This window comes from Euprymna scolopes, unplaced genomic scaffold, assembly GCF_053919585.1.
Source record: "Euprymna scolopes isolate OS-2025 unplaced genomic scaffold, ASM5391958v1 sca381, whole genome shotgun sequence".
Classification (NCBI taxonomy): Eukaryota; Metazoa; Mollusca; class Cephalopoda; order Sepiida; family Sepiolidae; genus Euprymna; species Euprymna scolopes.
This window is the reverse complement of record NW_027633415.1, coordinates 20,609-44,472: the sequence shown is the minus strand read 5'-3', so window position 1 is coordinate 44,472 and position 23,864 is coordinate 20,609. Positions and strand designations below refer to the sequence as shown.

The 23,864-nt window shown below is 36.7% G+C and overlaps 2 protein-coding genes across 2 annotated transcripts in view; one reads left to right on the top strand and one right to left on the bottom strand.

The window, feature by feature from the left end:
• Window positions 1-3,635: 3,635 nt before the first annotated feature.
• Window positions 3,636-23,864, top strand: part of LOC145274437 (neural-cadherin-like) — a gene marked incomplete at both ends in the record, with an annotated part of 39,159 nt that continues 18,930 nt past the window's right edge. Inside the window, 5 exons of the mRNA XM_080127454.1 lie at window positions 3,636-3,811; window positions 4,317-4,543; window positions 13,580-13,851; window positions 17,516-17,885; window positions 23,505-23,720. Coding sequence (XP_079983580.1) covers window positions 3,636-3,811; window positions 4,317-4,543; window positions 13,580-13,851; window positions 17,516-17,885; window positions 23,505-23,720 — 1,261 coding nt within the window. The remainder of the gene's footprint in view (window positions 3,812-4,316; window positions 4,544-13,579; window positions 13,852-17,515; window positions 17,886-23,504; window positions 23,721-23,864) is intronic.
• LOC145274436 (uncharacterized) lies at window positions 13,848-17,102 on the bottom strand. Its single transcript, XM_080127453.1, has 3 exons — window positions 17,025-17,102; window positions 14,636-14,893; window positions 13,848-14,249 (listed from the first exon to the last, which is right to left on the bottom strand). The coding sequence occupies exons 1-3, from the start codon at window positions 17,100-17,102 to the stop codon at window positions 13,968-13,970; spliced, it is 618 nt and encodes a 205-aa protein (XP_079983579.1). The 3' UTR covers window positions 13,848-13,967.

The following is a 23,864-nucleotide window of genomic DNA, read 5'->3' as shown; positions in this document are numbered from 1 at the left end:
TTCTATCACTTTTAGCAGAATTTTTGACTTCACTAGTTTACCCTAACTCCAAGTGCCCAGATATAAAACCACATGCAGTTGTCTTAAAAGAAAAATAAACAATTGTTTCATTTGATTGTCCAGTAACCCTTTGCATCTCGGTGGCAATGCATCTAAAAACAAAAAATTAAAGTATTTAAAAAAAAAAAATGTTTCAAATAAAGAAAACATTCCAATTATATAAATAATTTTGATTTATTTGTAACAAAAAAAAAAAAAAATTTTAATTATCAATTATGAAAACCAGCCGAGTTTTCTCAAGCATTAATAAAAACTATAATAAATGAAAACAAATTACTCTTTCCTGAAAAAAAAAAAATTGTGCTGCTGATAATATAATGGCTAACGTTTTTTTTTTTCTGATTTCCAAACCGGAAATAATAAAACCTGAATCTATCTCTTTAGCTGTGTCCATTCTAATTCTGTATTAGTGAAGAAAATTTGATTCTAACTAGCCAATTTTCATTTTTTTTTATTGTCGTACTATGCTATTGGCATACTTTGCTATAGTTTATTTTTTAAAATTATGTAGTCCAGTTTGGACATGTTGATAATATGGAAAAATTTTTCAGTAATCTTAAAGGCCTTATTTCTATTATTACCTTGAAAAGGCTTGAAAATCGTCTTTGTGTCGAAATGTTAAATTCAAAATCTAAATAAATCCTACGAGAATATATTTTAAATATTAAATAAATATTAGTTCTTTGGTTTATTATATATATATATATATATATATGTTACATGATAAGGGCTGTCCCCTTTTCATGTAAGTATAAAAATGGAGAATTTAGTTTAAAATGAAATAGCAATAGACAAATTCGAACCTCGTAATTTAGTTTAGAAATAGATTACGTGTGAGAATTTAAAAATGTAAAACAAACATTTGTTTAGAATATAGATAAATATTTCAAGGAAAGAATGTGAACTCTCAAGTTTATGAAATTTTAAATTAAAAAAATGCAGCTTATAAGATAATGTTTTTAACATATTGGAAAAATAGGTTACTGAGAAATAGGAAAAGTTTTGGACACGTATGTCCAGGACACGTGAAAGAAGGCACATGTTTTAACATGTGTATGACGTCACGGAAAATAGAAAGTTCTAGGAATAGAGAAAAAACTTTAGAGTTAGTCAGTCAGTGAGAAAACTGAGAGGGAAGCAGTCGTATAGGGAGCGAGACGTCACGTTGAAACTAAAATGTGAGACTTTGAATTCTTGGTGATGGAAACACGGCCGGTCGTGACGAAATAAACCATCATGTGTTTTGTAAAGCTCGTCTTGTCTTATGATTCTTACGAAAAGGTAAAGTCCAATTGTATTATATATTTGTGTTATAAAATGTCTTTACATACACGTCTCAACATCATCATGTCTACACAATGTCCGAACTGTCTGAACACTATCCCTTCACTCCAAGAGCTTTCTTCTTCCATTCAACACAATTAGAATGAACATTTAATATATAAGAATCTCTCCTAACATGAACAATCTCTCTAAGTCTCTTACAATCTCTCTCTCTCTCTGAGTCTTACAACATCCCTCTTAATAAATCTCTCTCACTAAGAAAAAGCATCACTTATAATAAGACTCTTCTAAGACTGTGCATATAATAAGACTCTCTCAATGAAACTCCTATATGTAACATAAAAAGACAAAATGGTGGCACGCGTTTTTTGTATGTCCAGTAAAGACTTTTTCACAGGGTTTTAGAACTTTTTATATACTCTCTAGATTATAATATCTGATTTGTGAAGGGACGTCGTATCTAGATTATTTTGATAGACTTTTCTAAAATTCACGCTATTCCTTCCTCTCATGTGTTCAGCTTTTTCATATAAAAGCGAAACTAATCGAAAGCAAAGGCAGCTTCCCGAACTTTCGTGCCGGGATGTCCAGAAAGCAATTAACTTTGATCAATTGCTATTCATTTGGACACTCCCTTTTTGTGGGGAGCTGGTTTTCCCCAACATCGTGGGGCAACAAATGAATGAAACAGCAACAGCTGATCTGGCCTTCAGCCAACGTTCGTTTCTGCACCTGCTAGCAAGTCAACTTTTTTTTGATTGACATCGCTAAATTTGAACGCTTTTCACTTCCTATGGCCGCATAGCGTAGCGGTAAGATGTTGTGTTTTCTTTCACTTTCTTTTCCGCCTTCATTCGTCACGTGTTCGAGCTTCCCGCCTTGCTAACGTTTTTTTTTCCTTTTACACCTCTAAACACCTGGGCAACGCCGGGTGCCCTTGCTAGTCTCACCTGTCTGTTTATATGTATGTGTGTATGCCTGCCTAAAACTTTCGACAGAGGCGACAGATTTTCACGGGATTGGTATCGTTTAGAAGCTCGACTCTTTGGACGACAAATATGGGAAAATTTGGTAAAAACCTTAATTCCTTCACCCTCAGTTAGGCACTTTTCTACAAAGAGGGGTCGTTTTTTTTTTTTTTTTTATTTTTTTGCCGATATTTTCAAAAGTCATCCCCTGTTTTTTACAAGGTAGTCACCACTTATCAAGGCCCGGAAGCCACTCAGGGATAAGGGTTATTGCATGTACAGTAATCAATGGGATAGTATCGTAGTAATCATTAGTATTGGAGATTTGATAAAGTGTCTTACTTAAGGGGGCGGTTCATCAGGAATTTGTTTCTGTTGGACTTAAAGACATCCAAGTTGTAGTCAGATGGGAAATGGACAAAAGGAACAGAGTTCCACAGGCGTGCACTTCTAAGAAAGAAACTTTGTTCATGGAATCTGATTTGGTTTTGGCACAGATAAAGAGTGGGGAAAATTTTTGACAGTGGTTTCAGCTAGACGGGTGTTTATCGTGAAGGGGGGGAATTAGAGATTGGAGCTCAGACGAGCACGTGCCATGAAAGTAACGATAAAACAAAGATAGGCTCGCAATGTCTCTCCTGTGGGAACTGTTTTAATGTTCATTTTGGTCAAATAGTCTGTGACAAGGAAGGAGTTGTACACTGTACCCTTGGAATAAACTTTGCTCAAATCTTCGGCATTTTCAGTTCCTTGCAAATAATTGTGTGTACAGTTCCCACACTGACATCAAACTGTGCACTTATTGTCTCTATAGACACACTACGGTCCTTATCCATAAAATTTTGACCAATCAGCTCTGGTGTTCTGACTTTCTTACTCCTCCCACACATCTCATCATCCCTCACAGACTTCCTACCTTCCTTGAATCTCTTATACCACTCAAAAACTGATGCTCGATTCATCATGGTCCAAAAGCAGTCTAAAGCATTCCGTACGTTTGTCATTTTTTTCCAAGTTTAAAACAGAATTTTATTGCATATCGTTCTTTTAAAGTTTCCTCACATCAGAATTGCATTTTTGAAATTCACCAACTACGTCAATCAAGCTTTAGTAGGGTGTATTCCAATTCCTGTTGTAGCTGTTCATTAGAACCTGAAATCATAAAAATCGATCAGTCATCCCATAAGATGTATAGCAATAATATGTTTAATTTTCAAGAGTCCACAACAGTTTTAAATGCTTGTACAAAAAACGTCTAGAAACTTGAGACACCTCGCATATAATGTAGATTCCTGATTGGTTTATATTTTGAATCCGTTTCAGCGTGGCAAAGAATGGTAGCATCATCATGGCAAAAGGGGTTCCTGATGACACATATTTTTTCCAAGCTGAAGTCTATGACAAGGTTCACGGGAATACAGAGGTGTGCAACGTGTCAATTATTGTGCGGCAAATTACTGAGGAGGTGGTGACTCGTTCCGGATCAATCCGGTTTGAAGGTAAAATAAAATATTTAAAAAGATTTTTTCATCTGTTCATCAGAAAATATCAACATTAAAAACTATTTATTTGCTACAAGTTGTTACTGCCTGTGAGTGAATGGAAGTCTTTGCTTTTTCAATAAAAAGATTTGTCACTCTTTATCTCTGTCTCTGTCACTCTTTATCTGTCTCTGTCACTCTTTATCTGTCTCTGTCACTCTTTATCTGTCTCTGTCACTCTTTATCCGTCTCTGTCACTCTTTATCCGTCTCTGTCACTCTTTATCCGTCTCTGTCACTCTTTATCCGTCTCTGTCACTCTTTATCTGTCTCTGTCACTCTTTATCTGTCTCTGTCACTCTTTATCTGTCTCTGTCACTCTTTATCTGTCTCTGTCACTCTTTATCTGTCTCTGTCACTCTTTATCTGTCTCTGTCACTCTTTATCTGTCTCTGTCACTCTTTATCTGTCTCTCTGTGTCATATATATATGTATATATATATATTTTTGTTTATTTTTGATAGGTATTACTCCAGAGAAATTTCTGAAAATTGACGCCACCAAAATGAGCCCTTTCGACAAATTTAAAAGTTTATTAGCCAAGAAATTAAATGTGTCTAATCAGAACGTTGAATTGTTTAGTGTGATGGAAAATGAGCCAGGCACTGTAGATGTTCGGTATGCGGCACATGGATCACCTTGGTATTCTCCGAGCGTAACTAATGGAGCGGTTTCACTCAACAGAGCTGAGGTATGTCATTTTTTTTCTTTTTACTTAAGAATATTTGTTTTCCTTTTACGCCTTGTGTCAATAAGTTATTTTTTTTTTTTTACCAATGGAAACTTTTCATTCTATTTTACACTCTTGCCATTCAGCATTACTAAATAAATATTTATTTACCCGTGGTGAAAAAACCGGACTAGAGTGCTCAATGTGTAGCCAGAGCAGTATATAGGAAATTTATTACTGTGAGTCCAGAATGAGTTTACATATTGTTTCAGCTAGAGGAAGATCCTCAAAGAGAGGAAATATCCAACTAGCATCGTCAGAATTCATAGATGGACTAAGTTATAAAATCAAATAAGAATGGAAAAATGGTAGCTGAAACAATATGTAAACTCATTCTGGACTCACAGTAATAAATTTCCTATATATATATATATATATATTTATATTTGTAGTCCTCAACATACAGTACTATTTTGTTGTATCACAACTCATCAGTGCTGCTAAACCAGCACCTCTCCCAAGTTGAGGATTGAACCTAGAACCATCGTGTTGACAGTCGGCAGTTCTACCAATCGACCCACTGGAGCAGCGCCCACAAATAACCTCACCAAATGTCTGTTAAACAAACTTCCACCACTTTTATAGTGCTCAAACCGCTTATTTACAAACAAACAGCAAGCCTCGCATTTTTCAGCCAATTAAGTAGCGAGTGAGATTATTTACGACAGTGCTCTACCCAAAGAGGGGGAGGGCGGCTTAAAGTAATTCTTTTTTACCAATTGTAGTTTCATGCTTATGCAAGCACCAGTGTAGGATGACAATTCCTGCCAGTTGGGAGATCCAAATCCAGCCACAAAGTCACCTTTGATTCCCAAATGGTCACCTATCTGATACTATCCATGATTGTATCGTACAATGTGTGTACACACACATTCCACAAAGTTATTAACTTAAGATGACATAAAAAAGAAAAAGGCTCCTTCAGTCTTTGACAGAGTATCAATACCCACCGTAGGGGTGCCTGTGCGTGACCTTTTCGTGGCAAGAGGTGTGCAATCTCTAACCACACCTTCCTTTACCTCCGGGCCACCAAACAATTTGCAGGAGAATTAAGGGAATTAAGAACTAATAAACACAATTCAAGTAAAGACATTAGACAATCCAGAATGTTCGAACAATGGAAGTCATGAACATTGCATAAACTTGAGTTGACTGTTTCATAGTTTATACTTTATACATTGTGTGTGTATGTGTGTGTATGTACGTATATATATATATATATATATATATATAAGAACAAGTAGTTAATAAAACATGTTAAAAAAACACTTTGAAAAAGAGTCAAAAACATATTTAATTTTAAAAAGGAAGCACAAAATAAGTGGATGGATAGTCTTAATCCGCAGAGTTTCAAAGAAATACTTTCCTTCTCATCAGAAGGTAGGATTTAGCAAAATGCGGGATCGGATTTTGCTTGCAAAAGTATTTGAAACTACAAGTAAGTCATAGATCTTACTTGGTAACAAATAGTGAAGCAGAGGGAATATGGTGAAGAAAAAGGTGATTTCACATGAATGGATATATATATTGTAATGAAAAGAGAGACCAACGAGAACAGAATAAGGCAAAGAGTGGAGTAACTGCTCAAGTGGGCTTTATTGAACTAAATCCTCACATGAGGAGTCCATAAGAGTAGCGTGCGTACCACGAGGAGACTCTCGGAAAAAGGAGGAATCAGGTAAAGGGAGGGGGGCTGTACAGGAAGTAGGAAAAGGGAGATAATCAACGGATGTTGATGGGAGAGTTCTTCTGATTTTACCACATTTTCCGCCGCTCAGGGAAAGTCCAGGTCAGTCAGCTTCTTAGGGACCAGGTCGCTGCAGTAGTCTATTTCGGCTGAAATAGGAAACAAAGAGAAAAGATATAAGAGTTCAATGTTGGTAATTTTTCTCTAGGTACCGAGGTTTCCGACGAACTCTAGAGGAGCGTCGCGGATTGGTTGCATCATATAGGATCGGAGAGGGCCTCGAATTATCGTCTTGGAAGGTTGATTGAGGACAAGGAGGAGCGAGATTCTCCACGATAGAGTTAGCGGTGTCAGTAGGGTTTACCATAAGAAGGTGTTCAGGTTCCTCGAGTGTCGAAGGGAGTATGTTGGGTTGGTCATTTGGCAGAGCACATGGTGGGTCAAAAAGGGTGGAATCTGATTCCAGAAGTGGCTGGGAATGAATTGCTTCTTCTGCTAAGGGAGCAATATGACGAAGAGATACAGTAGTTTCTCTTCCATTATTAAGCCGTACGTGGGCATAGTTCGGATTCACATCCAGGATCTCAACTGTTTCCACCGAGGGCTCATATTTACTACCGAGCACGTGTCGCTTCAGGAGAGCAGATTTAGATTTTGTCATCCATGTCGGTATAGATTCACCTGTAGACGATTTTCTGGGGAAGGTAAACATGCGTTCGTGAGGGGTACAATTAGTAGCAGTGGAGAGCAACGAACGTATACAATGGAGGGCCACGTCTAGAACTTTTTCCCAACTACTAACATGAAGATTATTTGACCGCAGCGCTAAGTTCACTGTTTGCCAGATAATTCCATTGTATCTTTCCACTTGACCATTACCTTGAGGATTGAAGGCGGTAGTTCTGCTCGTGGCAATTCGCCGGGAATTTAGGAATTCCTTTAGTTCATCCGACATGAAGGCCGTGCCCCGGTCAGAGTGCACAAAAGATGGATTTCCAAAAACGGAGAATAGGTTGGTCAAATGCTTCTTTACCGTAGCTGCTGAGACGTCTGCGCAAGGGTAGGCGAACGGGAAACGAGAATATTCATCCACAATGGTCAGTATGTACCTGTTGCGAGAGTTGGAAGGTAGAGGTCCTTTGAAATCCATACTTAGTCTCTCGAACGGTTTGCTCGCCTTTATGAGGGGTTGGGAGGACACTTTAATAAATCTTGGTTTTATCTCGGAACACACCTGGCAGGACCTAGTCATAGCCCTTATGTCTTCCACCGAGTAGGGCAAGTTCTTACTTCGAATGAAATGCAGCATTCGAGTCACTCCAGGGTGACATAAGCTCCTGTGTAGATCGAACAATTTGTTATTCATTTTTGCGGATGAACAAATTCGAGACAGTGCATCGGCGGCCGCGTTTTGTTTTCCGGGGCGATACACTATATCGTAGCTGAAGCAGGCAAGCTCTAATTTCCACCTAGTAATTTTCTCATTTTTTATTTTGCTTTTACCTTTAGGGTTTAGCATGAAGGAGACAGATTTTTGGTCGGTGATGAGCTTGAAATGCTTCCCGAGTAGCAAGTGTCGCCATTTTCTAATCGCTTCTACAATGGCATAGGCTTCTTTTTCTACAGCAGAATGCTTTTGTTCTGTAGGCGTTAGGGTTCTTGAAAAGAAAGCCGCGGGCCGACCGTTTTGGGTTAGTGAAGCAGCAATAGCATGTTCGGAAGCATCTGTTTCAATTTCAAGGGGGGAGTCCGAGTCTATACTAGTCAGCGAGGATTTGGCAATTTCTTTTTTTAGGTGGAAGAAAGCATCCGACTGTCTCTCAGAGAGGGGAAAACTAGTTACTCTAGTCAGGGGATGTAATTTCTCAGAAAAATTGGGTATCCACCTTGAATAGTGGGAGAACATTCCCATCGCTCGACGGAGGGAAGAGAGGTTTTTTGGTACTGGTAGGTCCATCAATCCTTTAAGTCTGTCAGGGTCGGGTTTTACTGACCCTTTACTTATGCTATACCCAAGCAAATTCACGGAGCCGAGTGAATAGTAGCATTTACTTGCATTCAAAGTTAAGCCATACTTTGCCACACTATCCAGGAATCTTTTCAAATTGTTGTCATGGTCCGCCTGGTTTCGTCCACATATAGTGACATTATCAATATAAGCGTAGGTACCTAGAAGGTTTTCACGCTTTATCATGTCATCCATCACTCGCTGGAAACTCGCCACACCATTGGTCACTCCGAAAGGGATTCGACGAAACTGATACAGGGACCCAGCAGCTTCAAAGGCTGTATATTTCCGCTCTTCGGGTTTTATCGCGACTTGATGATAAGCACTTGTCAGGTCTAATGTGCTAAATACTTGGTAGCTGGCAATCTCGTTCACCATGTCCTCTATCCGCGGAAGGGGGTAAGCATCCAATAACGTAAAGCGGTTTATTGTCTGCGAATAGTCGACGACAAGTCTTTTCTTGTGATTTTCAGGCGATATTACTAGTGATTGGGCTCGCCAAGGGGATTGCGAGGGTTCTATAATGCCTTCTTTCAGCATACGTTTTACTTCTGACTGAATGAATTTCGAGTCAGGTAGGCTATGTCTTCTGGATTTTATAGCTACCGGACGGCAGTCTGAAGTTAGATTCGCAAAAAGGGATGGATAGCCAATGTTGTTCATAGCAGTAAGTCCACACACAGTAAGGGGAGTAAGTGATCCCCCAAAAGGTATTTCTAATGAAGAAAGTCGACATAGAAAATCATGCCCGAGAATGACATCGCAGCACAAGTCTGGCATAACAGAAAGCCTCACCTTATGGTATTCTCTATCTTTCAAACGGAGGGATGCTATACAATGTCCTAAGGTACTGGATGAATGGGAACTGCTAGCCATGAAGATTCGTTCAGTACTTGGCGAGATAGCGAGCCCCAGCTTCTTAACTTGGTCCGGGTGTATAAAGTTTTCAGTGCTACCAGTGTCTATGAGTATTTTTACCGTTTTACCCCTTATTCTCCCACATAATGTCGAACGAGACAGGCTTTCCGAAAAATTATGAGTAGAGAGAGAAGCGATAATAGACTTACCGGGGTTGGTAGCAGCGGCGGCGGCGACAACGGCGGACGATTTGCAAACACGTGCGAAATGCCCTTTTTTATTACAGTTCTTACAGAAGGCGTTTCGCGCGGGACCCTCAGATCTGTTGTGCTTCCCTCTTCCACAGAAGTAACAGCATGCGACAGCGGCTACTATCCGTTCGGGTGTGGAGGGTGCGGTTGCGGTGATGTTTGTTTCTTCGGCTCGGGTAGACGCGCTTACGGCATTCGTTCGAGAATAGGACGCTAATTGTTTCTGAGCCGTTTCCATAACGAGTGCCTGGTTGTAAGCGGCTTTTAAGTCCAGCGACCCATTCTCTAAAAGTCTTTGTCGAATATAGTTCGATGACATTCCATTTATAAATGCGTCTCGAACGTATTCATCTCTCGCTTGCGTCTCCGAGACGGCACGAAATTCACAATCCTTGGCAAGGGTTTTTAACGACTGTAAATATTGGTCGATGCTTTCGTCCGTTTGTTGACGGCGAGTGGCCAAAAGATGCCTACAAAAGATGCTATTTTTAGGCTGAATAAAAATGGTGTCCAGTATGTCCATCGCGGAATTGAAACAGTCCACGTCAGAAATATTCTTGAAAATAGTTGGAGAGACGAGATTAACGAGGAGGCTGAATTTAAGCCTGTCAGTCAGAGGAGTTTGTTGAGTTTCACCGGCAACGTCGAGAAAGATGGCAAACGATTTTTTCCAATGTGTCCAGATATCTGCGGCGTCGGGTTGGCTGGGATCTAGATGTAGCCGTTCTGGTTTTAAATATTTCTCCATAGTGAGGAGAGGATATAGTTCAATAAATTGTAATGAAAAGAGAGACCAACGAGAACAGAATAAGGCAAAGAGTGGAGTAACTGCTCAAGTGGGCTTTATTGAACTAAATCCTCACATGAGGAGTCCATAAGAGTAGCGTGCGTACCACGAGGAGACTCTCGGAAAAAGGAGGAATCAGGTAAAGGGAGGGGGGCTGTACAGGAAGTAGGAAAAGGGAGATAATCAACGGATGTTGATGGGAGAGTTCTTCTGATTTTACCACATATATATATATATATATATATATATATATATATTATATATATATATATTATATATATAAAAATATATTATAAATATTAAAGAGTTAATATTTACAAGTAAAATAAACTCAACCAGATGTAAAAAGCTCAATAAAACCGAAAAGGAAATAGAGCTTATAATATGATTAAGGACTATCCACTTATCTTGTGCTTCCTTTTTTAAAATTAAATATGTTTTTAACTCTTTTTCAAGATGTCTTTTAACATATTTTATTAATCATTTGTTCATATATATATATAATTTAGTAATTTAAATTTTATGATTTGAAATGATTAAATTTCAAATCTAGAATTTTTATCATTTGCAAAACAAAGAATACATATTAGTAAGTATATTTACTTAACCCATGAGTTTTCGATGTTTATTCCGTGGAAAATCATTGAAAACACATGGGTAATGAAATATACTTATTAAAATGTATTTGTTTTGCGTATAATAAAAATTCTAGATTTGAAATTTAACTGTTTCAAATCATAAAATTTAAATTACTAAATTATATATATATATATATATATATATATATATATATATATATATATATATATATATATATATATACGCACACGCACACAAAAAGTATGAAGTATAAACTAAGAGACAATCAACTCGTGTTTATGTAATGTCCATGACTTCCGTCGTTCGAACACTCTAGATTGTCTAATAATATTGCAGCATTAAGAATTTTTTTGTTTTTTACAAATTCAATTTATAACCTTATATAATCAATTTTTAATGCTGCAATATTTTAAGTTATAAATTTATATTTTTTACTAGAATATCTTGTCCTTTTCTTTTCCAATTTTAACAAGTCCTTTACTTTTCCATGTTTAAGCTTAACCATATTACTTTTCATGCTTGCATTTTTCTATTGTAATATGTATATTTACACTAATATAAATACTAGTATACATACACACAGTGTAATATAAGAAAAATGGATATGAGATTTTCTCTCGTCCTAAATTAGAGCCTGTGTTAATATACAAGGAAACCTGAATATAAGAGCTGAAGAAAGTCTCTCATATCCGGGTTACACTGTGTGCATGCACGCACTAACACACACACACACACACACACACACATATATATAATGTGTGGGTGTGTTGGGCAGATTAATCGGAATCGGAAAAAAGCTCTGCCTATTTTCCAATGCCAAAAACGATTCTTTTTAATTGTTTTAATCTGTTTTTTGTTTAAAACTTAATTTTCCATGGCTCGTACTAATGATGAAATGATAAATTTTGATTTTAAAATTAAAATGTCTATCATTCCTACAAGTGTCTTTACAGTAACCCCCACCCAACCTTCAAAATACAACTATTTTTAGAAATTTAAGAAAAGCATCGGGATTGGTCATTGTATCGGAATCAGGAATTTAGAACAGAATTAGTAATTGTGTTGGAATCAGAAATATTGAGATGTCCCGTCACTTAAGTGACGGGACATCTCAATATTTCTAAATAACGAAGTTTTTATTGTTTTACTAACTTTCACAGAATCACCCATTTTTTTAAAACCACAAATCCATGTTTAATTGTACATATTCTATCCTTGATCCTGAATTCAGGATTTGATTGATTTCTCATTCGTTCCTCGAACCCGCGAAATCTAAATAAAAGCTAAAATTAAATTAGAATATCCTTAAAAAGCGAGACTCATTTAAAATAGTGCCCCCAAAATAGGCTAAAAACTAAGTTATAGGAAGATGTTCTTGACTGTAAGGGTTGTACGAAACTAAAAAATAAGTATAAATATGAGCTCCATTTAATATGGAGGAAAAAATAAACATGTTCACAACGGATTGAAGAACTTGTTGGGAATAGTTGTAAGCGTCCCTGAGGAGTGACTAGATGGAAGATTTACAGTTCTATGGATGAGAGGTAATTGTCCATCCTTTCACGAAACAGCTGTAAGAGCTTAACGCCAAAAAAAGTGAATTTCTATTCATGTAGGTTGTGATTTTATTCAATTTACGTATATATATATATATATACACACACACATATATATATATATATATATATATACACACATGGTAGCTTTCTTCAGTCTTGACAGAATATGCATAATCACTGTAAGGTTACCTGTGCATAGGAATTTTGTATGGCAAAAGTCCTTTTCTTTCTTTCCCTTTCCCTTATTTTGGAAATCAGGATTGTATATTGGTTACCCAATATACAATCCTGATTTCAAAATTGACATTTATAGTTATCATGGTTTTCATTAAACTGCTGATTTATTGTAACTGAGCAGATTTATTGGTTTATGAATAATTCAGGAAATATGTTCGTTGTGCTTGACATTTCGAACATGTTTAACTGTTGCAGTCTTGTATTTTGCATAGATTTTGGTGTTATGACATTAGGTCTTTTCATTCTGATAAAAGTTTGCAAGTAACTGTATGGTGTTACTTCATTTTATTTTCCTATTGATGCCGTTGTTCTTCAGGACTCTATTGTTTCTTATCTCTATAATATATACTAGCGGGACCTGTGGAAATTCCACAGGGAACTCATTAATATGTAATATATAAATGTTGGCATTCTGTAGGTATTCAACGTAAATGGACACACTCTTATATTACTGTAGCTCTTTTGTTAAAACTGTGAAAGTATTTATCTAAGCTAGCAGGGATGCCTGGTGTAGCCCGGTCATAAAGTATGCTTCAATATATTTTAATTCTTTCAGATTTCATATATATTATTATAGAGTAAATGTTCTATCGATATATATTATAAGGTTGCGATTTCAAAAATAAAAAAAAAAATATGTCCATATGACTTGGGCTCATCAGCTCAAATCGAAACAAACTTATGAAAAAAAAATATATAGAACTTGAGTTCCTTCAGCTATAATCAAAACAGAAACTTACAAAGAATTCTTAGTAAAATTATTTATAAAAACACAAATGACTTAAATGCCATCCGCTCTAATTGAAACCGAAAGCAAAGCTTATGAAGAATTCTTGATAAATTAACAATTAAACGGTAGCCACTTGGATTTTTTTCTTTGTTTCTTTTTTTTTTCCTTTTTTCGTTTGTTTTTTGTTTCACTTTTCTTTTCTTTTTTTTCTTTTTTTTTTTTTTTTTTTTTTCAATCGTTTTTGTTTCACTGTTTTTTTTTTTTTTTTTTTATCCTTCAGTTCGCTAAAGAGCTTGGTTTGAAAATCAACATGGTCGACATCAATTTGTGCCAGGAAGAATCTTGTTTCGGAGCTGGCTGTACAAATGTCCTTGTAATCGGAGATGAGCCAGTGATGATTAATGCTAATGAAACGTCATTTGTTGGCGTGAATACAAAAGTTGTCAAGGAATGCATTTGTGGAGCGCGTGATTTTAGCGAACCAATGAAATGTACATCAAATTATTGCTATAATGGTGGTCAGTGTGAACAGGATCGATTCGGAGTTGTCAAGTGAGTTAGGTTGATTTTTCTACTTCTGTATTTTGGAAAAACGTTTTACATTTATTCTGTTTTCATTTCATTGATTTTTTTTTTTTCTTTTTGTATTTTAAGCTTTTTTGCTTGTTTTACGCTTTTTGGTTTTTGTTTTCTGGCTTCTGTCTTTTCTTTTTTCCGGCTTCAGTCTTTTGGCTTCTGTCTTTTCTGTTTTCTGGCTTCTGTCTTTTCTGGCTTCTGTCTTTTCTGGCTTCTGTCTTTTCTGGCTTCTGTCTTTTCTGGCTTCTGTCTTTTCTGGCTTCTGTCTTTTCTGGCTTCTGTCTTTTCTGGCTTCTGTCTTTTCTGGCTTCTGGCTTTTCTGGCTTCTGGCTTTTCTGGCTTCTGGCTTTTCTGGCTTCTGGCTTCAGTCTTTTCTGGCTTCAGTCTTTTCTGGCTTCAGTCTTTTCTGGCTTCAGTCTTTTCTGGCTTCAGTCTTTTCTGGCTTCAGTCTTTTCTGGCTTCAGTCTTTTCTGTTTTCCGGCTTCAGTCTTTTCTGTTTTCCGGCTTCAGTCTTTTCTGTTTTCCGGCTTCAGTCTTTTCTGTTTTCCGGCTTCAGTCTTTTCTGTTTTCCGGCTTCAGTCTTTTCTGTTTTCCGGCTTCAGTCTTTTCTGTTTTCCGGCTTCAGTCTTTTCTGTTTTCCGGCTTCAGTCTTTTCTGTTTTCCGGCTTCAGTCTTTTCTGTTTTCCGGCTTCAGTCTTTTCTGTTTTCCGGCTTCAGTCTTTTCCGGCTTCAGTCTTTTCCGGCTTCAGTCTTTTCCGGCTTCAGTCTTTTCCGGCTTCAGTCTTTTCCGGCTTCTGTCTTTTCCGGCTTCTGTCTTTTCCGGCTTCTGTCTTTTCTGTTTTCTGTCTTTTCTGTTTTCTGTCTTTTCTGTTTTCTGTCTTTTCTGTTTTCTGTCTTTTCTGTTTTCTGTCTTTTCTGTTTTCTGTCTTTTCTGTTTTCTGGCTTCTGTCTTTTCTGGCTTCTGTCTTTTCTGTTTTCTGTCTTTTCTGGCTTCAGTCTTTTCTGGCTTCAGTCTTTTCTGGCTTCAGTCTTTTCTGGCTTCAGTCTTTTCTGGCTTCAGTCTTTTCTGGCTTCAGTCTTTTCTGGCTTCAGTCTTTTCCGGCTTCAGTCTTTTCTGGCTTCAGTCTTTTCTGGCTTCAGTCTTTTCTGTTTTCTGGCTTCAGTCTTTTCTGTTTTCTGGCTTCAGTCTTTTCTGTTTTCCGGCTTCAGTCTTTTCTGTTTTCCGGCTTCAGTCTTTTCTGTTTTCCGGCTTCAGTCTTTTCTGTTTTCCGGCTTCAGTCTTTTCTGTTTTCCGGCTTCAGTCTTTTCTGTTTTCCGGCTTCAGTCTTTTCTGTTTTCCGGCTTCAGTCTTTTCTGTTTTCCGGCTTCAGTCTTTTCTGTTTTCCGGCTTCAGTCTTTTCTGTTTTCCGGCTTCAGTCTTTTCTGTTTTCCGGCTTCAGTCTTTTCTGTTTTCCGGCTTCAGTCTTTTCTGTTTTCCGGCTTCAGTCTTTTCTGTTTTCCGGCTTCAGTCTTTTCTGTTTTCCGGCTTCAGTCTTTTCTGTTTTCCGGCTTCAGTCTTTTCTGTTTTCCGGCTTCAGTCTTTTCTGTTTTCCGGCTTCAGTCTTTTCTGTTTTCCGGCTTCAGTCTTTTCCGGCTTCAGTCTTTTCCGGCTTCAGTCTTTTCCGGCTTCAGTCTTTTCCGGCTTCAGTCTTTTCCGGCTTCTGTCTTTTCTGTTTTCTGTCTTTTCTGTTTTCTGTCTTTTCTGTTTTCTGTCTTTTCTGTTTTCTGGCTTCTGTCTTTTCTGGCTTCTGTCTTTTCTGGCTTCAGTCTTTTCTGGCTTCAGTCTTTTCTGGCTTCAGTCTTTTCTGGCTTCAGTCTTTTCTGGCTTCAGTCTTTTCTGGCTTCAGTCTTTTCTGGCTTCAGTCTTTTCTGGCTTCAGTCTTTTCTGGCTTCAGTCTTTTCTGGCTTCAGTCTTTTCTGGCTTCAGTCTTTTCTGGCTTCAGTCTTTTCTGGCTTCAGTCTTTTCTGGCTTCAGTCTTTTCTGGCTTCAGTCTTTTCTGGCTTCAGTCTTTTCTGGCTTCAGTCTTTTCTGTTTTCCGGCTTCAGTCTTTTCTGTTTTCCGGCTTCAGTCTTTTCTGTTTTCCGGCTTCAGTCTTTTCTGTTTTCCGGCTTCAGTCTTTTCTGTTTTCCGGCTTCAGTCTTTTCTGTTTTCCGGCTTCAGTCTTTTCTGTTTTCCGGCTTCAGTCTTTTCTGTTTTCCGGCTTCAGTCTTTTCTGTTTTCCGGCTTCAGTCTTTTCTGTTTTCCGGCTTCAGTCTTTTCTGTTTTCCGGCTTCAGTCTTTTCTGTTTTCCGGCTTCAGTCTTTTCCGGCTTCAGTCTTTTCCGGCTTCAGTCTTTTCCGGCTTCAGTCTTTTCCGGCTTCAGTCTTTTCCGGCTTCAGTCTTTTCCGGCTTCAGTCTTTTCCGGCTTCAGTCTTTTCCGGCTTCAGTCTTTTCCGGCTTCAGTCTTTTCCGGCTTCAGTCTTTTCCGGCTTCAGTCTTTTCCGGCTTCAGTCTTTTCCGGCTTCTGTCTTTTCCGGCTTCTGTCTTTTCCGGCTTCTGTCTTTTCTGTTTTCTGTCTTTTCTGTTTTCTGTCTTTTCTGTTTTCTGTCTTTTCTGTTTTCTGTCTTTTCTGTTTTCTGTCTTTTCTGTTTTCTGTCTTTTCTGTTTTCTGTCTTTTCTGGCTTCTGTCTTTTCTGGCTTCTGTCTTTTCTGGCTTCAGTCTTTTCTGGCTTCAGTCTTTTCTGGCTTCAGTCTTTTCTGGCTTCAGTCTTTTCTGGCTTCAGTCTTTTCTGGCTTCAGTCTTTTCTGGCTTCAGTCTTTTCTGGCTTCAGTCTTTTCTGGCTTCAGTCTTTTCTGGCTTCAGTCTTTTCTGGCTTCAGTCTTTTCTGGCTTCAGTCTTTTCTGGCTTCAGTCTTTTCTGGCTTCAGTCTTTTCTGGCTTCAGTCTTTTCTGGCTTCAGTCTTTTCTGGCTTCAGTCTTTTCTGGCTTCAGTCTTTTCTGGCTTCAGTCTTTTCTGGCTTCAGTCTTTTCTGGCTTCAGTCTTTTCTGGCTTCAGTCTTTTCTGGCTTCAGTCTTTTCTGGCTTCAGTCTTTTCTGGCTTCAGTCTTTTCTGGCTTCAGTCTTTTCTGGCTTCAGTCTTTTCTGGCTTCAGTCTTTTCTGGCTTTTGCCTTTTCTGGCTTTTGCCTTTTCTGGCTTCTGTCTGGTCATTTTTTTTTTTTGATCTTTGTTTTTTCTGTTTAGTGTTTTTTTTTTTTTTTTCTCTTGAATTTTGAAAAAATTTTGATTTTTGAGGAAATGGAATTTTTTTTTTTTTTTTTTCAAATTTTTTCATTTTATTTTCATCTTTCATTTACTGTCTGTAGTAAAAACTATGAAAGCTATACAGGATGTAAATTAAAAAGAAGACAGAAAAATGCACTTTACAAAATTTTAAACTATTTTTTTATTTGATCAGTTCAAGATTTGCATGAATCGATTATACACCCAATTATATTAACTTATACACAAAAATTAAATTATCTGTTAAATCTTTGAAAATTTTTTAATATTTGATCAGTTAAAAAAATTAAGAAACTGGATTTATATTCGATCTTTTAAAAAAGTTTTCCATTTTCCTACAGGTGTACCGGTTGTCCCCCAGGTTATACAGGTCCCAGATGCCAAAAAACTAGTCTCGGATTCTCTGGGAATGGTTTTGCACTGTTTTCACCCCTTGACCAATGTGAAGATAGTCGAACAAGCTTAAAGTTTGCCACATTTGAACCTTCTGGCCTACTCTTCTATGATGGGCCGACAAAGGGTCAAAATGTCAACTTAGAAGATGACTTCATTCTTCTTGAACTTGTGAACGGATTCCCCCGGCTCATAATTAACCAAGGAACTGGAGAACTAGTCCTGTCAATCGACGGACGGGACAGTCTCTCTTCACACATTGTTCAGCCTTTGAATGATGCAAAGTGGCACCATGTTGATATCATACGAAAAGGACGGGTAAGTGATGATCATTGTTTTTCATGTTACATGCTGGCATGTTTTGGATGGCTTTTAGAAATTGACTTTCAAACTAACCTATCTCTAGTCAAGTCTTCACCTTTCGCATGGCGGTTGGCGTTCGGGTGCTACAGATACTTGTCAACCAGTCCTCTCCATCCTTACTGCCCTTTGCACGTCTGTAATGTTATCTTCCTATCTCTTCTTTCTTCCTCTCTTCTTTCTCTGACTGTTCCCTGGAGCACTGTCTTGGCAAGCCTCTCTTGTTACGTGGCCGAACCATTTTAGTTTGTGCCTCCTGATTGTGATAAGATCCTCATAAGGACCAATGGCTTGCCTTATTCTGTTTTTGACTTGCTCGTTGGTTATATGGTCTTTGTAAGACATGCCAAACAGTCTTTTTCCGCCCACTCTTTATCTGTGCCTAAACCTAAACGTAGATTCCATGAACAAAGCTTTTTTTTTTTTTTTTTAGAACTGCACACCTGTGGAACTATCTTCTGTTTATCTGCTTTCCAGCTAGCTACAATATGGTCATCTTCAAGTCCAATGCAAACAAGTTCCTCTTAAGTAATCTAATTTTGCCAAATTTACACTTTTAACGATATTGTCCTTTTTGACCACTGTACATTCTTTAACCCTTATCCTCGAGTGGCATTTGGGCCTCGATAGGTGGTGATTCCCTTTAAAATAAAAAAATCTCATTTCTGAGGCCTGAATTCTCTTTAATTCTACTGCAAGGGTCCATGTTTCAAAACTGAGCGGACAAGGGAACGCACGTTTAAATTACATAACCTGAAATGCAACAGAGCACGGACGTGGCAGCAGTTGTACGCAAATGACTGAGCTGTGTACAAGGTGACATCTCCGCGAGGAAGGAAAGATAATACAAAAGAAAAACCTGGCAGACAAAGATGGAGACATATTACACACGTGCTTGAGAGCAACAGGAAAAGGCGCATTCTAAACGTGATCAGGCCGAATACCACATGTATTTTTATTTCTTTTGCAGACTGTAATCTTCATAGTTGTTGTTTCACAACCTTTTGGCCAACTCATCCTATGGCCTTCTTCATGCAAAAAATACAAACACACAAATTATGAAGCCTCATCTCAAAGGATTAAAAAAAAAAATAAAAATAAAATGAGTATCACATGTTCGACACAGCAATGTTGAGTTGGTTGGTTGGTTGGTTGGTTGTTTTACGGCATATCAACCCTTTTCAGCTGAATCTGGTGATTTTGAAGAACGATTTTTTAATATATAGTGTATTTGTTTTTTAAGTCGTATTCTATTTAACCCATAGTTGGGACCCTAACAGGTACTACCACTCCGGGTCAAAGTTGACCTGGGAGCAATGGCAATTAAAGGGTGGCTCCACACTCCCTAAGGCCTGCAAGCTGGGGTCTAACCATCGGATATAGTTTAAGGTCATATCCAGGACCAACAATGTTGAATGATTTTAGAAAACGACTTCCAAATTGACCATTTCTAGTCAGTTCTTCAAATTACGTATCCTGAAATGTAACTGATTTTCTTTGGAAATCAGTTCCTTAGTTAAGGTAAAAAAATTTATAGGATGGAAACCTTTCCTGGCGCTTTTTACCAAAATATTCTCCAAGGAATGCTCCAGATTCCACTTATTTTGTGTAAGAGCATTCTTTAATTTTGTATTGAACTCTTTTCATTGTACACGACCTGAAAAAGGGTTGATAAGCCATAAAACAAAATCTCAAAACCGACTCAAAAAATACAAAGAATTGTGATGATCAGATAATACTAGAATGTTGTATATAAATTTAATGTAAAATGATCACCTACTTCCGAGCCAAAAATTCCAACTCGGGTACCTTCTATCATTTATCTCCATACCACACAGCTTTAATCTTTGCATCATCACAAGATATATTTTAATGTTTTACATCAATTTGATGTCCTCTCTCACCTTGTTTTGATTTTTTATTTGGTTTTCGTATACTGTATATTTTGGTATATAAGACGATCCTTAAAGTTTTTAAAAAATCATCTTTTAAAGATTAATAAGATACCGGGTGTTGCAATCTCTAGCCTTGGCTAAACAGTGTTTCATGATTTAGCAGTCGTTTTATACAACTTGCTCCTATTTTGTACCTCGTCTTAACTGACGGTCGCCTTATACGTAATTTTTTTTTTTTTTTTTAAGACAATTATAGGTTAATTGATATAATTTTTTTTAGACAATTATAGGTTAATTGATATAATTTTTTTAAGACAATTATAGGTTAATTGATATAATTTTTTTAAGACAATTATAGGTTAATTGATATAATTTTTTTAGACAATTATAGGTTAATTGATATAATTTTTTTAGACAATTATAGGTTAATTGATATAATTTTTTTTTAGACAATTATAGGTTAATTGATATAATTTTTTTTTAGACATAGGTTAATTGATATAATTTTTTATAGACAATTATAGGTTAATTGATATAATTTTTTATAGACAATTATAGGTGAATTGATATAATTTTTTATAAACAATTATAGGTTGATATAATTTTTTTTAGACAATTATAGGTGAATTGATATAATTTATTTTTTAGACAATTATAGGTGAATTGATATAATTTATTTTTTAGACAATTATAGGTAAATTGATATAATTTATTTTTTAGACAATTATAGGTGAATTGATATAATTTATTTTTTAGACAATTATAGGTGAATTGATATAATTTATTTTTTAGACAATTATAGGTGAATTGATATAATTTATTTTTTAGACAATTATAGGTGAATTGATATAATTTATTTTTTAGACAACTATAGGTGAATTGATATTTTTTTTTTTTTTTAGACAATTATAGGGTATATTGATAATTTTTTTTGGCTATTATTAGGTAATTCTATATTTAATTGGAATTCAATTATTGAGATGAGTATTATTTATTGCAGACTATTATCCTTCATCTTATCTTATTTGTTATTTCACGACGTTTCAGCCAACTATTCCTCTGGCCTTCATCATGTGGTAACCGCGCGGGATAGGAACTCCAAATCTCCTAACTGCATCTTTAGCAATTACTGCCTAATAATAAAAAATTAATAAATAATACTCATCTCAATAATTGAATTCCAATTAAATAAAATATCTATACCATTTGGTACGGACCCGATCATGGAAGATCAGATAATAAATAAATGTGGATTTATAAGACCAAAAAATCCAACTTTGATTGCCCTTTGGGGCCTGTGGTATAGTGGATAGACGTTGAATCTCTGCGATTCCGGGTGAGAATTTTCTGAAGATAGCAGTTTCAAAAACGTGGTGAGATGACAACTATGGAAGGCAATAATTGCTAAGAATGCAGTTCGGAGTTCCTATCCTGTCGTGGTTACCACCTGACGAAGGCCAGACGAATAGTTGACCAAAACGCCGTGAAACAACTAATAAAGATGAGGATAATAGTCGGCAATAAATAAATATAAGATAATTGATATAAATTTGATTAACTTCCTTAATGAAATATTTAAAAGCTAGGGAAATTAAAAGCTAGGGAAATTAAAAGCTAGGGAAATTAAAAGCTAGGGAAATTAAAAGCTAGGGAAATTAAAAGCTAGGGGAATTAAAAGCTAGGGGAATTAAAAGCTAGGGGAGTCAAAAGCTAGGGGAGTCAAAAGCTAGGGGAGTCAAAAGCTAGGGGAGTCAAAAGCTAGGGGAGTCAAAAGCTAGGGGAGTCAAAAGCTAGGGGAGTCAAAAGCTAGGGGAGTCAAAAGCTAGGGAAGTCAAAAGCTAGGGGAGTCAAAAGCTACATTTATTTTGGAGTGTGAAAAGTAAACATTCACCTTAATTCAAAAAATTTGATTGTTTGCATTATTTCTACTCCTCTCATATATAACATAGTTTCCACAGAGAGAGATCTCGAAATTCACATCTCAAAAGCATGGGCTGCATTGGATGGGCTGCGTTCAGTATGGACTTCGGGGCTAACTAATAAACTGAAAAGGCTGTTCTTCAGGGCAATGATAGTCTTTGTTTACTGTGCTACAACCTGGACACTCGCCAAAAGATTGGAAAGAAAACTAACCGGCACATACACCGGTATGCTAAAAACAGTATTAAATATATCTTGGCAAAATCATCCCACAAAGCAGCAACTTTATGGCAACCTACTTGCCATATCTAATACCATCAGGAAGAGATGCCTACGATTTGCCGGTCACTGTCTGAGGAGCAAGTATGAATTGGTGAGTGACGTATTGCTATGGACTCCACGACACTGATACGCAAGCAAAGGACGACCTAGATTCACGTACATCCAGCAAATAGCACACGACGCCAACTGTGAACCTGAAGATCTGAGGCAGCTGATGGAAGACTGGAAACTCTGGAGAGGGAGAGTCACATTGGTCCGGGCAAGGAGTTCGTCCTGATGATGATGCAACCAGTAAAACCTTTACCTCAACCTACTAACATTGTGAAAATAAGTAACAAGAAATTTTCCTAAAGTTACCTATATTGAAAGAGAGACGGCGTTCATTATCTTATCAAATAATGTCAAGTAATTGTCACTTTTCAACAGTCCTTATGATGGTACTTCTTTACCTGGCTCATGAACAAAGTAGGAATGCCAAAGTCTATCTACTCCCTAAACAATTTCAGATTTGCAAACCGGATATTTGATTCGAGTCTCCAGTTGTAGAAAAGTAGTGGAACATTACTTAGGAGGCATCCCTTTATAGCAGTTCAGTGCCTTTTCCTAGGTGCGTGACCCAACTAAACCCATAAAAATATATAACTTGAAAACACAAAAACAAATATTTTCGCAACGTCATCACTTGAATCAATTCTTTTGGATGTTTGATAAAAAAAAGATGATACAACTATTTTTTTCGTTTACAGTCAGTGTAAGAGTGTGATTCTCGTATACGTACCACATCATTGTTGTTGAAGGCACGGCCATATATGTATGCGTGTGTTATAATAAATCCACACATGACAGGAAACTAGTCACATTGGTCCAGACAAGGAACCCGTTATGACGATGATGATAACTTCTATCATTTCTCTCCATGCCACGCAGCAATAACCCTTACATCATCACATGATACATTTTAATGTTTCGTATTGATTTGATGTCCTTTGCAAAATTCGATGTTTTCACTCTTTATTTGGTTTCCATATTATATTTGTTGGAGAGATTAATCGGAATCGGAAGATTTGGGGGTATCGAAATCGAAGAAATTGATGCCTATATTCCGATGCCAAAACGATTCTTTTAAGTATCATTTTTTTTTTTTTTTTTTTTTTTTTTTTGTTTAAACCAAAATCTTCCATTTCTGGTGATAATGATAAAATAATAAATATTTATTGATTTTGAATTATCAATAAAACTAAAATCGATAGATCATCCTCCACCAATGTATTTTGATGTTTAGGAAAATATCTGCATATTTAAAATGTGTGTTCTTACGAAAATCGGGAAATAACAATCTTATCGTTAAATAATTATAGATTTATAAAGAATCTGTAATTGAATCGGAATCGGGAAATATTGGAATCGTTCCATCACTAATTTCTACCTTTTGATTTATATCTCAAAACTATTTAATTATTTGCATTATTTCTTTTTACAGGAGGTCCGTTTGATTGTCGACCACTGCTTGGCTGCAAATAAAAGTGACCGAAAAGCGTGTGAAGCGATCGGTAAAACTCCAGGCGAAAACATCTTTCTCAACGTCGTAGAACCATTACAAGTGGGAGGAGTCTACATGAATAATCCACCGTCATATATTTCAAGCAAATTTAAACCGTTTAAAGGCTGCATCAAAGACTTAAAACACAACAGTTGGGTAAGTGTTTATCACCATTAAAAAAAAAAAAAAAGAATTGCTGCTTGTTAAGATCTAGTCGACAGATCGATTGTTTTTAAATGTCGTTTTAAGCAAAAACAATATACCGAACTTATGCTGAAAACAGTAACACAGGGTGGCCCA

Coding starts and splice junctions, on each gene's coding strand:
- LOC145274436 (XM_080127453.1), bottom strand. CDS start 17,102: ATGACCAGACAGAAGCCAGAAAAGGCAAAAGCCAGAAAAGGCAAAAGC. Junction 14,894..17,024: donor TGAAGCCAGAAAAGACTGAA/GCCAGAAAAGAC, acceptor GACTGAAGCCAG/AAAAGACTGAAGCCAGAAAA. Junction 14,250..14,635: donor TGAAGCCGGAAAAGACTGAA/GCCGGAAAAGAC, acceptor GACTGAAGCCAG/AAAAGACTGAAGCCAGAAGC.